This window comes from Cucurbita pepo, chromosome LG01 (assembly GCF_002806865.2).
Source record: "Cucurbita pepo subsp. pepo cultivar mu-cu-16 chromosome LG01, ASM280686v2, whole genome shotgun sequence".
Taxonomy (NCBI): Eukaryota; Viridiplantae; Streptophyta; class Magnoliopsida; order Cucurbitales; family Cucurbitaceae; genus Cucurbita; species Cucurbita pepo.
The window spans coordinates 6,671,729-6,685,472 of record NC_036638.1 but is presented as its reverse complement, the minus strand read 5'-3'; the positions used below and the strand labels follow the sequence as shown (position 1 = coordinate 6,685,472).

At 35.5% G+C, this 13,744-nt stretch overlaps 3 protein-coding genes across 5 annotated transcripts; 1 reads left to right on the top strand and 2 right to left on the bottom strand.

The window, feature by feature from the left end:
- Positions 1 to 265: 265 nt before the first annotated feature.
- Positions 266 to 3,712, bottom strand: LOC111789907 (protein IN2-1 homolog B). Of its 2 annotated transcripts, none has more exons than XM_023670634.1 (10): positions 3,452 to 3,712; positions 3,028 to 3,102; positions 2,819 to 2,879; positions 2,583 to 2,669; positions 1,787 to 1,885; positions 1,610 to 1,703; positions 1,442 to 1,518; positions 1,095 to 1,202; positions 811 to 891; positions 266 to 517 (listed from the first exon to the last, which is right to left on the bottom strand). In XM_023670634.1, the coding sequence occupies exons 1-10, from the start codon at positions 3,646 to 3,648 to the stop codon at positions 506 to 508; spliced, it is 891 nt and encodes a 296-aa protein (XP_023526402.1). In that variant the 5' UTR covers positions 3,649 to 3,712; the 3' UTR covers positions 266 to 505. The 2 variants fall into 2 exon arrangements, with proteins under 2 accessions (XP_023526402.1, XP_023526395.1); XM_023670627.1 differs by having other exon boundaries at positions 1,610 to 1,709; positions 3,452 to 3,711.
- A 610-nt stretch (positions 3,713 to 4,322) lies between these two features.
- LOC111781318 (probable protein phosphatase 2C 38) lies at positions 4,323 to 8,413 on the bottom strand. 2 transcript variants are annotated; one of them, XM_023661851.1, is made up of 5 exons: positions 7,638 to 8,413; positions 6,957 to 7,498; positions 5,744 to 6,126; positions 5,415 to 5,651; positions 4,323 to 4,898 (listed from the first exon to the last, which is right to left on the bottom strand). In XM_023661851.1, the coding sequence occupies exons 2-5, from the start codon at positions 7,279 to 7,281 to the stop codon at positions 4,674 to 4,676; spliced, it is 1,170 nt and encodes a 389-aa protein (XP_023517619.1). In that variant the 5' UTR covers positions 7,282 to 7,498; positions 7,638 to 8,413; the 3' UTR covers positions 4,323 to 4,673. The 2 variants fall into 2 exon arrangements, with proteins under 2 accessions (XP_023517619.1, XP_023517626.1); XM_023661858.1 differs by having other exon boundaries at positions 5,744 to 6,111.
- Positions 8,414 to 8,627: 214 nt separating this feature from the next.
- On the top strand, positions 8,628 to 12,748 carry LOC111789577 (nitrilase-like protein 2). The gene is made up of 9 exons (XM_023670223.1): positions 8,628 to 8,915; positions 9,450 to 9,586; positions 9,916 to 10,044; positions 10,253 to 10,311; positions 10,511 to 10,623; positions 10,700 to 10,792; positions 10,929 to 11,031; positions 12,081 to 12,163; positions 12,512 to 12,748. The coding sequence occupies exons 1-9, from the start codon at positions 8,694 to 8,696 to the stop codon at positions 12,551 to 12,553; spliced, it is 981 nt and encodes a 326-aa protein (XP_023525991.1). The 5' UTR covers positions 8,628 to 8,693; the 3' UTR covers positions 12,554 to 12,748.
- Positions 12,749 to 13,744: the final 996 nt, after the last annotated feature.

Here is a 13,744-nt window from a genome sequence, read left to right as displayed (position 1 = left end):
CTTTATTTTGATTTGTTAAAGAATTTGCCACTTCGTTTCCTTCTCGAGGTGTGAATATGACATGCTCACTTGAGTTTCATGGTAGTGAATTAAGGCCTTCAGAGAAACCGTCACGGTCTAAAGAGGATAACTTTATTTAGATTTCTAAATGTTCCATTTGACGTGCATGCTTCGTTAAAGAATTTGCCACTTCGTTTCCTTCTCGAGGTGTGAAGATGACATGCTCACCTGAAAGGTGATTCATCGTAGTGAATTGAGCCCTTCAACCAACCAACCAAAGGAGTTCCTTTGAGGGAAATTGGAGTGTATTAGTAAGAGTTGTTTCAAAGGAGCATTTTTAGACAGATTCGTTTTGGTTCTTTCAATAATCCATCTAAAAAAATGAACAAGGTGCTCCTTTCCTTTAGTTAAATAATAAGTTATCTCATTACAAGAAGCAACATCACACGTGATGGCACAGTGTTCACTTGACCATTGCCATGGGGACCCTCTGCTGCTGTGGCTTTCACGAAGGGCTCTGCACAGCAAAAAGAAAAAACCATATGATAATCATTTCAATCAATTCATCAAATTTATCTAAACTTCTTTTCATTCTCATGATTCAATTCTTTAATAATTGTTGCGCGCATTGGCTTTAGAAAAAGTTCATCCATTCACGTGATAAAAGATGGATTTAAAATGCAATTGGTAGCCTCTAAAGTAGATCTAGAGTTACCTCTACGTCTAACAGATAGTCGAGATGTGTTCAAGTTGATCCTAACCTTCACAATTTTTTTTAAAAAAAAATATTGGAATATTAGAGAGTATTACCAAAAACCGCTTCTTAAAGTTATCAACATGCTCCCGTGGATCGCCCTTCGTTTGTTGGTAACCCTCGATCTTGTTCATCTCCTAAGAAACAGAAAGTGAGCCAATATTTTGGGCAAAAGTTGTTCAGATATTATTCATTTTACAAGAAATGATGAGATCAATGTATGAAAATCATGATTTATTGCCATCCCAATTGCTCTTGGTTACATCATTCACAAGTCTTATGATCGATGAAGAGTAAACTAAGAAAGTTCTTAAAGATCAGAAAGGGATGTTCTCAGTACCTCAATCCAAGCTGCCAGCTTTGGCCTGCCAGCCGTGATATCATATGTTTTTACTTCCAATAAGAACGGCTGATACCTTTCAATAAACGGAGCATAAGCTATATCCACCTGAGAGCCAACAAAAATTATACCATATATAATTTATGGGACAACATCGGTAACAACCCAAACCCACCGCTAATAGATATTGTCCGTTTTGGATTTTTCTTTATGAATTTCCCCTCAAGATTTTAAAACACGTCTAATAAGGAGAGGTTTCCACACTCTTACAAAGAATGTTTCGTTCTCCTCTCTAACCGACGTGGGATCTCACAACATCCATCAACGTAATTGAAGACGTTACTTACCAAACTAAACTGACCTATAAAAAATGGGCCATCTCCATATTTTGAAAGAGCTGATTCGATGTAGTCGAAGGCCACGTCTGAGAAAAGATATATATCATTTCAATGATTCAACTTGGTTTTCGTGTAAAAAGGACATGGAAAAGGAAGAAGCTGCTGCTAATATCTTACCAGCTTCATTTCGGTCTCCTTTAAATGAAGACACCACGGATCCCCTGAAAGAGTTCACGTAGTTCATCAATTCTTCAGCAAACTCTCTCCTTCCCTGATCCTATATATTCAGATTTAGGATGCTTCCGTACTAATGGATATTTAACTCAAGCTGATGAGGCATTAAAAAATTCTTACCTCAGGAAATAATGAAGGCCCCTCAAAATTGCTGTCAATATATCTAATCAAGTCAAGACTCTCTCCTTTGACCTCATTATTATGTTCAAGAGCTGGCACCTGCACTAATAATCGGAAGTCAAAAACATCAAAGAGGAAATAGATAGACAGCAGCTTATTTTGTTATTTCCCCTTCATGGACAAATAAAACTTAATTGTTGTTATTTGACTAACATGATTATAATTCATATATGGTGAGATCCCATATCGATCGGGGTGAAGAACGAAGCATTTTTTTTAAGGGTGTGGAAACCTCTCCCTAGCAGACACATTTTAAAAACCTTAAGAGGATATTGTCCTCTATGGGCTTTCCCTTTCAGGCTTCCCCTCATCGATTGGAGAAAGAAACGAGTGCTAACGAGGATGCTGGGGCCTCGAAAGGAGGTGGATTGTGAGATCCAACATCAGCTAGAGAGAAGAACGAATTATTCTTTAGGTGTGGAAACCTCTCCCTCGCAGACACCTTTTAAAAACTTTGAGGGGATATTATCCTCTTTGGGCTTTCCCTCCCGGCTTCCCCTCATCTGTTGAAGAAGGGAATGAGTGCCAGCGAGTTCGCTAGGCCCTGAAGGGGTGGATAATGAGATCCCAAGTCGGTTGGGGAGGAAAACGAAACATTATTTATAAGGGCATGGAAACCTCACCTCTCCCTAGCTGACACATTTTAAAAAACTTGAGGGGAAGCTCTAAAGGGAAAGCCCAAAGAGGACAATATCTGCTAGCGGTGGACTTGGGCCGTTACATGAAAAATCTTTACCTTGTTAGGTGGGTAAACTTTTTCCTTGTACCAAGATGGCCTATCTCGTAGATTTATTGGAACCAATTGTATCTTATTCTGCAAACCCTGCTCCAAAACAATATTATGAACATATGATTAATGTCAGAGAGAGCCCTGTTGATTCTCAAAATGCATCAAAAGAGACAATAACCTGACATGAGAAACAACAAAACATGCCTAATAGTGAAAGTTGTTTGGCGAGTGAGAGAAATAACCTTACAGTTCCGAGTAATCCAAACACGCTGCGCATAAGGGCATGTATAAGATATGTAAAGCCTACAATGTTGAAGAAAATAGCAGGATTATCAGCATCACATAGACATCCAAACGAAGCATAAAATCGGCACAGCATTTGTATAAATAACAAGGAATTTGCATATGATAAAATGAATGTTAAGAATGGATGCCTGAAAACTGAACCAACCTCGTTGTTCCATCAAAGATAGGAGGTGGTTCTGAAGCCGAAGTGAGGGCTGGGGGAAGAACTTCCTGAAAAGCTCTTTCACGCACGAAATAAAAGGTGAAAACACAAATAGATATCTAAATCAAATCACTAATATAGATTCAACCAAATCGCTTCTCTTATTTAGAACTTTGCAACTTTTCCTATGAACCGTCAAGAACATTATTGAACTCAAAATTGTACTATCAATTTTGTAATAGAATCTTAATCCTCAATTCCGTTAAATTTCTTATGCCTTCCAACATTCAAATACCCCGAAAATCATTCGGTTCGATAGCATTCGGGAAAAAAAAAAAACAAAAACAAACAAACTTAACATTCGCTATTCGAAGGAACAGAAAGAATTTCATTATAACAGAGAAGGAAGGGAATAAGCTAAACATACTCAGCAGCAGACATTTTCACAGAAATTACAGGTCTGGCTGTTCTTCGAGATACTTGTCTTTGAAGCTTAAGAGGAGAAATAATGATGCTGGAGAAGCTTAATCTCGGGGATGAAAACGGAATGCAAGGAAGTGAAACATCTGAGCAAGACGATGGCTGTGAGACGCCGATGGAGCTGCCGAGTGTCCAAGTCGCCATGATTATGATACGAATTGCTCAGTTTCTTTTCTATTTGTTGATAATATTATGAGCAGTTCTTGGTGGACGCTGCAAGATGAAAAAATAAAAATATTATTTATCAATTACCTCAGCTTTCTCTAGGATTGTGAAATTTTACCAAGATTAGATTAGATACTCATATATAATTTTAGTTCTTAAAACATTTATTTGTTTATTTTTAAATATTTAATTAAATTTTGCAAATCTCTCTTCATATATATATTTTTTCAAAAATTACTTTTTGAAATAAAATATATATTTTTAATACATTCAACAAGACATTCATTATCATCTAAAAAAAAAAAATTGATATTTAATATTCATACATTTAACTAATAGAATTCTTGAGTATACCCATTGTCTGTGTTCGGCTATAGCGGCGATCCCTGAATCTCGAGCCACGTAGCATTTCAACTCAGTTCCAACAATGCACTTTTCGGACCACGTAGCATATAAACTTAGTTCCAACAATGCACTTTTCGGACCGAGAAAGCGGGACTGCTTGACGTTGTTACTCATTTTTAGTACATTATTTTTATGATCTAGGTGGATTAAAATTTGGTTTGAAAATTGAAATATATATATATATATATAAAGTAGGGATTGAAGAGTCGTGAAATATTATCTATGTCTCTATAGAATTGAGAGAAATGTGAATAAGGAGAATTTCTTAAGAGGGAAAACAGTGGTGGTGCTTGCTGCTATACATGAAAAAGGAAAACACAAAAGTAAAAAAGAAGAAAAAATAAAGAGGGGAAGGGGAAGGGGAATGGGTAATAGAGAAAAGGGGTCATGGTGGTTTCCAATTTTTCCTCTTCTGAACACAAAACAAAAAAATTAAAAAAAAATTAAAAAAAAAAAATAACAACTTTTGCAATACAAATGAGAAAAAAATGGGGGGAATGGAATGGAATGGAATGGATGTATGTAAAAGCACATGAGATGACACCTGCTGCTGCTCATTCATATCATGATGATGATGATGCTAATAACGCTTCAACAAACTACGATCTAGCCAGGATACCAGAACCTCCTCTGATTGAAAGCATCGGTCCGTAGCTCGGACTTCGACTAATCAAATGCGAATCCAGGAACAATACTACAACAGTTATGTCGTCGTGAAAATGCCTTCTTACCCCGCGGTCGATCTTCTTCAAGTCTGTGTATCTCATTTCTCTTTTCTTTGCAGCTCCATGAAGGGCCGCTTTAACCAGTTTCCTTGCAACCCCCTGTAATAATTAAGTTAGATTACCAACTTTTAATATTGTATTTAATACGTCCTTGAAGTGAAGCTCGCCAATGGAAAGAAATCTTTTCTACAGTGAGAGGTAGTCTACTCGAATGTAGAGAGATAGGCTATTATCTGAATAAACCAAGAAAGATGTATGGTCTAATGAGACTAGTAGTACGAAATATTTACTCATGGGTGGGGCAAGTTCTATTCTAGTTCATGGTTTCTCTTGGCTAGAGATCGATTTTCAAGAAATAGTAAATGGTCTTCTCAATACACAAATGTACGACTTCCTAGGAATTTCAATTGCACTTGTTCATCATCACGGTAGGCATTGGGTTCAAGCTTTTCCTAGCCCTTTCTCATCAATGGACTCCTAACGGTTCGTTCGATAACTTCCTACCATCTCTGAGATGTTTGGATTTTTCAAAACTTCATGGTCATTCAGAAGAGAAATACTATCCCAAGAAGCAAACAGAAGAGCCAAGCAAAGATAGAGCAAAAGAAAACATACGTTACGTGGACAACTATGGACGATGTCGACAGCTTCCTGATTGCTTATATACTCCCAAAGACCATCTGAAGCAAAGATAAGGAACTGATCCTCCGGATACAGTTTCTGCACTACAATAGCAGGCTCGGCTTTAAGAATTGGCTTGTGGAATGGTTCTGGTAATCTGAACTTGGGCAAGAGAGGCTCTCGGTTGAACTCTGTTTTCTTCAGATAAGCATCACCAAGGGATCTTGAGACCTACATCACCAGGAGAGTGATACTTTCTAGTAGGGAAATGATTTTGTAATTTTATATCAAGAACAAACGAACGAACAAACAAACAAACAAACCTGTATAACACCCTTCACGCGCCACACCTTGTGCTTTAGCACAACGATCTGCGGATCACCGGGATGCAACGAGTGCAACTCCTCTCGCACAGATTCAATACTAGCATTGTGCTCAGATGACAATTGGATGGCTTTAACCTCTTTATGAGTTTTTTCAAATCTTCCCAACACCACTCTAGAATCTCCAGCATTTGCAATATACAGTAATCCACAACATATTATGCCTACCAAACAGCATGAACCAACCGAAGCAATTTGAGGCTTACTAAGCCATTGTTTCTTTACAAGAGACAAAAATTCCTCCTCTGTCTCCAAGAATGCTTTGTTTATAATTTCAGCAGATACTCCCCGATTTTCTGGAATAAATTCTGCACCATGAAAAGCTGTCAAATGTAAACATTCCAATTAGCTATATAATGAAAATTGGTAGGAGACCATAAAACCACTCACTAACTCACAACCACTCTCCAGGAAAGACCAATATACATCTTTCCTTCCATCATTTGCTTTCGGAACTCTATACTAATTTCCGCTACGATCTAGATGCTTTAGGTACAAGAACATACTTTCGATTCCCGTATTGAAGATTCCCAAAACATTTGATAAGTCACCGAATTCGGAATCGAAAGAATAATGTCACTTTCCTCTAAACCTCTAAATCAGCAATAGCAAGTTCAACATATTGTTGAAGGCAAGATACTTTCGGTCGAACGAAAATGTTTGAGGTCCACAAATCATCTCTCGTTCTATTTTACTCGTTTTGACAAAAAAAGACAAATTTCACAGGATGCAATGGTTTCTCTCAAGCACAGAAAACATTCATTTCCACTTAATAGTTCCTTACATATGGCGCAATCTCATGTCCTTCAGCTGAGACAATCAAATCCTTCTCTAATCCATCATATAAGTCAATGTTGAGTATATATAGAAAAGAAACAGAACCCGTTTCATTGACCGATGGAATAGAATACAAAAGGAAGTCCTTCCTGTCAAATAGTTACAAAAATTAACTCCATTCTGATAAAATGATGAAGCAATATTCATGTCTCATGATCAGGATCCGTTAACAGTGATTCTCCCTCAGGGTGCATCGACACACTTTTCAAAAGTCATCACAAACTCGATATTAGACTACAAACTTAGATGTTGATCTAACTAGGACAATCAAATGATATGCACAGAAACATTCTGCATAAGTAAATGTAAGACTTACTCTTCATATTATTGAACAGACGATCACTTATGAATTCTGCAGCTTCAGGTCCTCCATGGCCATCATAGATTCCAACGAACGTCCCAATGGGACCTGATTCAAATGAGCTCAGTGGCCCTGACTCGAGTTGGCTACGATCTTCCAACAAATTATTTGCCTGAATAACCGCCATTGAGAATTCCCCATTAATATGGCGGCCAGAATCCTTGTACCATAACAATCCATCAACCCGACCACTCGCATCCCCACCTCTGCTGGAATTTTCACCTTCAACAGAAGGTTTCCAGCAAGGTGATACAATCTTCATCAAAGTTTCTGATACCATCCCTTACATATTCTCACCCAAATGATCCAGCACCAAAAACCATTCTTCGAACCGAGCAGAAGGATAGTATTAAAATCAAAAGTTCGCTTGATTTCGTTCACAAATATAGGAATCGAAATAACAAGTTTCAGATATCAGAAAGCCATTGATCAGAGCAGACACCATTAATGTTTCAATCAGAAAACATTGAGTTTCTTGATGGCTATACGTAGGAAAACTGCAAACACAATGGCACAACAAATGAAAAGACAATTCAAAATTCACAATATAGAACAGTATATAACTAAAATTGAATCGCTAAGTTTACAAAATTGAACCTATGAACCATAAAGAATACAAAAACACCAATAACAAACCTTGATCACTGATTTCCGATAGATCTTGCAGGCCCTTTTCTGCAGAACTGCTCAATTACAGATGGATGAACATATTATATGATGAACTAAAAAAGGGAATCGATTAAAAGAAATTCGGGTGTTCTGACAGAAGGAAAAGAACTGTCAGAACGTTGAAACGGGTAGATCTGGAAAGAGAGAATTCCTGAAGCTTAATTGGCCCTCCTCCTCCTCAGGGTCCTTCCTTCTCTTTTCTATTTTCTTTTTTTCTTTTTTCTTTTTCTGTTTCTTTGAGCCAAAGAAACAGATGGATCACTCTCCAACAACAGAACCCCTTGGTTTGGAAACAATTTAAGAAACTAAAAAAAGGAACCTCCCTCTCGGAGGGCTCTTCTTGGCTGACTAAATCAGGCACTTTTCGGTTACGGTTTTCTAATTTATTGCCCGGACTTTTTGACTTTGACCTTCAACGAATCCGCCATTCTTGGCAAAAAGGAAGAATAGCAAAAACCCTAAGAAAATATGAATCGAAGCAATTCCAAAAACAAACAAAAGAAAAGATCCTCAGATCACTTTCTCGAGAAAATGAGGGTAAATTTTCCGGGAAAAGTTAGGAGAGAGAAATCGAAAAGGAGAGGATCGAGAAATGAAATGATAAACCCTTCGAATTCAAAATCAAACGTAGAATCGTTTGCCGTCGATTCATTCAGAAAGGTACTGATCTGGCACAAACATCTGGCATTCGAATATTCAGAAATTCCATTTCGCATACATTCTTCCATTTTCAATCGCTTACTTTTTGATGCACTGCAAAAATTTAAAATATACATATTATTATTTAAATATGTATATTCTTTTTTTTGTTAAAAGTATGTTCGAATTTTATAATTTAAATAATGCAAATTACAAAAAAAAAATATATATATATATTATTATTTATATATTTTTTTTAATAAATAGAATAGTTGAATTTTTTTGTTAAAATAAAAAAATGTATATAAACGTCGAGGGAAAATTTTCAGCAACGTTTTCGCTCCTTGAAATTTCAGGAAAATATGTGGGTGCGATCAACCTGAGATGTCCGTTTCTCCGTGGCTATCCCCCAATCAGACTCTGATTCGATTCACTATTCCGACTGTTTCAGCTCGAGATCACCTTCCGTTGATTCGTTCGAATTTCGCAACCGCGTTTACCGGTGGATCGGACATGGCAGTTAACTCCGTTCGTGTCGCCGTCGCTCAAATGACCTCCATTAACGACCTCTCTTTCAACTTCGCCACATGTTCTCGCCTCGTCAAAGTATGTTAACTCAACAGCACTCTTCGTTGTTTATGTCTTAATCATCATTTTATCTCTGCATTTGGCGATACCTTCAATGTTTTGAAAACCTTTCATAATTGTTCGGAATATTATGAATCAAGGTCGTTGACAGCCTAATTTCTGTTTGAAATGCTTGTTTGAAGTTATTATGGGAGTAAATTATCCATCCTACTGTAGATAGAAAAGAATAAGGAATATAAATCTCTGATTACGAGGTTAGCCTATCGAGATACTACTTTGAGACAATATTCTGCCGTTTTCCGCTGACCGCACGTTTCTTCTTCTTATTCTTATTCTTATAATTTTGCCCGGGTTTTTGTATTATTTGTTATGTGTATGCAATTTATCTTTGTGAAGCTATGAGCTATTGATTAGAAAATGGTGGATTTGATGTCTGAATGATCGATTTATCCAAAAAAAAAAAAAAAAAAAAAAAAAAAAATTAATATTCCTGTTTTGAAATGATTTTGCTTTCAGCTAAACAAGGTAACACGATTATTTACATATTCATAGGAAGCAGTTTCAGCTGGAGCAAAACTGGTATGCTTCCCAGAGGATTTTTCTTTTATGCCTGCCAAAGATGGGGAAGGTCAAAAGATTGCAGAGCCTTTAGACGGACCAATTTTGAATCAGTACTGCTCTTTAGCAAGGTTGTTCATAATTCTTCGGCTGTTAAATCTCTTTCTAAGTCACAAAAAAAAAAAAAAAAAAAAAAAAAAAAAAAAAAAAAAAAAAAAAANCTTTTTACTTAAATTTTAATCTCTACCATCATACTATTTTAGGGCATCTTTTTCTTCAAGTTGCTTCTCTATAGAATATATTGCAAACACGCATGATTGATAATTCAAATTGGTTTCAGTTCGTGATAATTCAAATTGGTTTCAGTTTGTGGTTATAGGCACAATCTACAGTAACAAATAGTGATTTCATGAACATCTTTTAAACGTCTCCTAATTTCTGTGGACTTCGAGTTTTGCAGAGAATCCAGCATATGGCTATCACTAGGAGGTTTCCAAGAAAAGGGACCTGATGATGAACATTTCTACAACACACATGTCATAGTTGATGACAGTGGAACTATCAGGAGCACTTATAGGAAAATACACCTGTAATGCACTTGCAATTTATTTTATATTAATGCGTGTGTTTGTTAGAGAGAGACGGAGATCATATACTTTTGCGCACTTGATTGAATTATACATTTTCAGTAGTGAAAGTTACTTCATTTGTGTTGGAAGCTAATGTGACTGATGAATAAATTTCCTGCATTATTTTGGATGCTTTGTCTTTATGCTGTGCAATTTTTTTATGAAAAGGTTTGATGTCGACGTTCCTGGTGGAAGAGTATATAAAGAAAGCAGCTATACAAAGGCAGGTAACTTCCTTGACATCTTATGAATGCAGAAACGTGTATAATGGTTCTCTGTCATTTTCCTTTCTTCATTATGTTAAGAAGCTACCCTAGAGTGGCTACAATGTCAAAGGAATTTGCGGTGAAGCAATGTGGCACGAGTCAATTTTATTTAATGATTTCAAAAAGTTCTGTTCATCCTAATAAGTTGTTTATATTTTAGGAGAAGACATTGTGGCAGTTGACAGTCCTATTGGAAGACTTGGCCTGACTGTATGCTATGATTTGAGATTTCCAGAGCTCTACCAGCAGTTGAGATTCCAACACAATGCTCAAGTATGAAAAATTCAAGTGTATATTGAGATAAAATTTTCCTAGCTGCTAGCATCTGAATTTGGATAAAAACTGGCAGGTCTTATTGGTTCCTTCAGCTTTTACAAAAGAAACTGGGGAGGCACATTGGGAAATTCTTCTTCGTTCTCGAGCAATTGAGAATCAATGCTACGTAATAGTTCCTTTCAATTCATACACTTGGATACCGGTTTCACTTTTGTTTAAAGGATGTTGGTGGGAATTGACTTTGAAAGCTTGTTATTCCGCTTTATTGCTACTTCTACGCTGATAAAATAAACATTTATCAGGTCATAGCTGCTGCTCAAGCGGGAAAAGCTATTGGGAAAAGAGAGAGTTATGGTGACTCCTTAATCATTGATCCATGGGGAAAAATAGTCGGTCGATTATCTGGTGAGGACCGTTCTTTCCCCTTCTAATTCATTTTTCACCCCTTTTATGGCATGCCAAAAGGCGACACTAATGATAGTCCCACTCACTATGAATCTCATCACCATGAAATGATCTTAAATGTTCTCAGTTACTCTCAGAGATACTAGCAGCCTGCTAGCATTTATTACTTCTTTAAAATCTATGTAAATGAATCAATTCTCCTAAAAAATCAACTTATATTAATGATCTTAGATAGTAAGGAAGCATAATGTCCTGATGTTACTGTAAAGTTATCTCTTAATGTAAACGAGGAGATACTCTCTAAGATTTATTTTTTATCGTTTTAAAATTTCATCGTGGTCTGATGCCAGGGATGCCTCGGGGTGGCAAATTTTTTTAATGAATAATAGTGTAGTACCAGTTCTGCACTGCTTACAGTAGCTCTAAACTTTTTACCATGCTTACAAATTATTTTCTGCATTGTTTTTTCACTTTACATACTATAAGCAAAGGTTCATCCTGTCGATTTTTTGTAAAAACTCTAACAACGAATAGATAAGGGGTAATTAAACAAAATGTTGGATAAAGTATTGGTCTGCAACTGAAAATTGTTTCAATACTTCAATGCTCTCCATTGAAGATAATAATCAATATTTCTTGAGCTGATACTTTATCTTGTGCCCGAAGTCAAGATGGTGCATATTCTTTTGAAGTTCGACAAGGGAAATAGTTTGTTGAGTGGCCGCAAGTAGAAGCTATTGATGAGGGGATCATTGGTGCTCAATCTTTTACATATCTGCAACAAGCTTGTGGTTATGGCTGTTATAAAGTAAAATACTTTATTAAATTACTAATCACAATTAGTCTGAATAAATGAATTAATAATACTGCATGAAAGAAGGTGATGGAGACCTCCTCGCATTTCATTTGCTTTGCTCATCCTCTTTTATCACTAGAATCATCCGTTTTTGTGGCCAAGACAAGTAGCTGCAACTATAAACCAATTTTTTGTAAACTCTTTGTAGTTTGTTGTGTCAATATTTATCCCTCTCATATTTCATTTATTTCAGATCGATTAGCAACTGGCATTGCTGTAGCAGACATTGATTTTGATTTGATCGAGTCAGTGAGGTCAAGGCTTCCAATTGCCCAGGTAAGTTCAATCAAGTTTATTTACACAGAACCAGTGAAAATGGCTATTATGTTCTGGTTCGATTGTCCTAAAATGTTCATTCAACTATAGTGAAGGTCATTAAAAACATCTTTTTCTTAAATAATTTTTATTAGCGTATAAAACTAGTTGGACTGGTGGGGTTGATTTATAGAAATTTTAATTTCCTCGTCCCCCTCATCTCTTGCGAGGTATTTCTATTTCTTAAAAGAAGTTGCTTTGAATTTCATAAATCACAAGCAACTTCTTTTAAGAAACAGCAATAGCTCGCAAACAACAACGTTATTTCAGAATTTGCCTATTTATTCCATAATTCTGCTTTCTTTTCAGCAACGGAAGCCCTTCGACTTCTGGAAACCAGCATCAATGTGACTCCTTACAGTTCACTCATCCAGGTGCATTTACATTGTTTTTAAGCTATCAGACATTTCTTCCTCAACTGGGTGATCAATTTGATGTCTATTTAATGTCAACTGTCTGTATCTATTTAACCTCTAAAAGTGTACAATATGTATGTATTGAGGTTTGTTGGACAAAAAAAAATTGAAAGTTTAGAGACTTTTTTGATAGTTTTTAAATAAAATGGACATTTTAAATTCAAATTTAAAAATTTAGGACTATACTACTAATTCAACACTCATCTTTATTTATTTATTTATTATTATCTTTATGTTTAAGAGTTTCTTTGTGTTTAAATAGAAATTTTCTCTTTATTGTACGAGTAGAGGTGAGCGTGTGCAATAATAACCTTCCAGTGGACAGAGCACTAATGAGGTAAATTAGTACTGGTATTTGAAATTAAGTTGGATTTTGATTGTACTAATTTCTTAAAATTTGGAACTACTCAACTCTTATTGGTTTTGAAATTACATATTTACTTTTCTATTCACTAGATTACTATTAGTGGACTTTTTATTTCTTTATATAATTACTTGCGATAGAAGCCTTCCCCTTTAATGAGTACAAGGTAACGAATATAAATAAATTTATATTTACATGTTTTTTTAAACGTAGAAACGTGGTTTCTAATCTTTATTTCCGTAGTCTATCTATTGTTATAAGAACCAAATTTCTAATAATTATCTGCTTTTGGTTTATTTTTTAAAATAATTATTTATCTTGTATGTAAATTATTATTATTATAACTAATCAATTTTGATAAATAATTTTAAATGACTAAATTTAAGACTTACTGAGAAATCGTACTCAATTTGAACTATTATAATGAAACTCAAAATAAAAAAATTTAAATTTTAAATTTTAGTTATAAGGAGTCTATTTCAAAATTTTAAATTTGAGTTACCTAAGACTTCTCAAGGACAAAGAATTAATGTTTTTGTACTCTTTGAAGTTGAAAGTTCCCTTTTACCATAAGTCTTTTCTTTGACTCGAGGACGGTAATGAATTTAGCCAACTCTTTAAAATTGAAAGTTCACTTTTACCATAAGTCTTTTCTTTGACTCGAGGACGGTAATGAATTTACCCAAAAATCAACCTAAATCAAACCTCTTTTTTTAACTGCATTATTATTGGTAGCTAAATATCCTTATGAATTTGCTCTCA

Bases quoted from the DNA above. Each gene is read 5' to 3' on its own strand.
- LOC111789907 (XM_023670627.1), bottom strand. From the start codon at position 3,648: ATGGCGACTTGGACACTCGGCAGCTCCATCGGCGTCTCACAGCCATCG. The intron at 1,519-1,609 runs GTAAGATATTAG...ATCTTTTCTCAG, and splicing joins AGGAGACCGAAATGAAGCTG to ACGTGGCCTTCGACTACATC. The intron at 892-1,094 runs GTACTGAGAACA...TCTGTTTCTTAG, and splicing joins AGCTGGCAGCTTGGATTGAG to GAGATGAACAAGATCGAGGG.
- LOC111781318 (XM_023661851.1), bottom strand. From the start codon at position 7,281: ATGGTATCAGAAACTTTGATGAAGATTGTATCACCTTGCTGGAAACCT. The intron at 5,652-5,743 runs GTTTGTTTGTTT...CTGGTGATGTAG, and splicing joins GCGTGAAGGGTGTTATACAG to GTCTCAAGATCCCTTGGTGA. The intron at 4,899-5,414 runs GTATGTTTTCTT...TAATTATTACAG, and splicing joins TCCATAGTTGTCCACGTAAC to GGGGTTGCAAGGAAACTGGT.
- LOC111789577 (XM_023670223.1), top strand. From the start codon at position 8,694: ATGTCCGTTTCTCCGTGGCTATCCCCCAATCAGACTCTGATTCGATTC. The intron at 8,916-9,449 runs GTATGTTAACTC...ACATATTCATAG, and splicing joins CATGTTCTCGCCTCGTCAAA to GAAGCAGTTTCAGCTGGAGC. The intron at 10,624-10,699 runs GTATGAAAAATT...AAAAACTGGCAG, and splicing joins GATTCCAACACAATGCTCAA to GTCTTATTGGTTCCTTCAGC.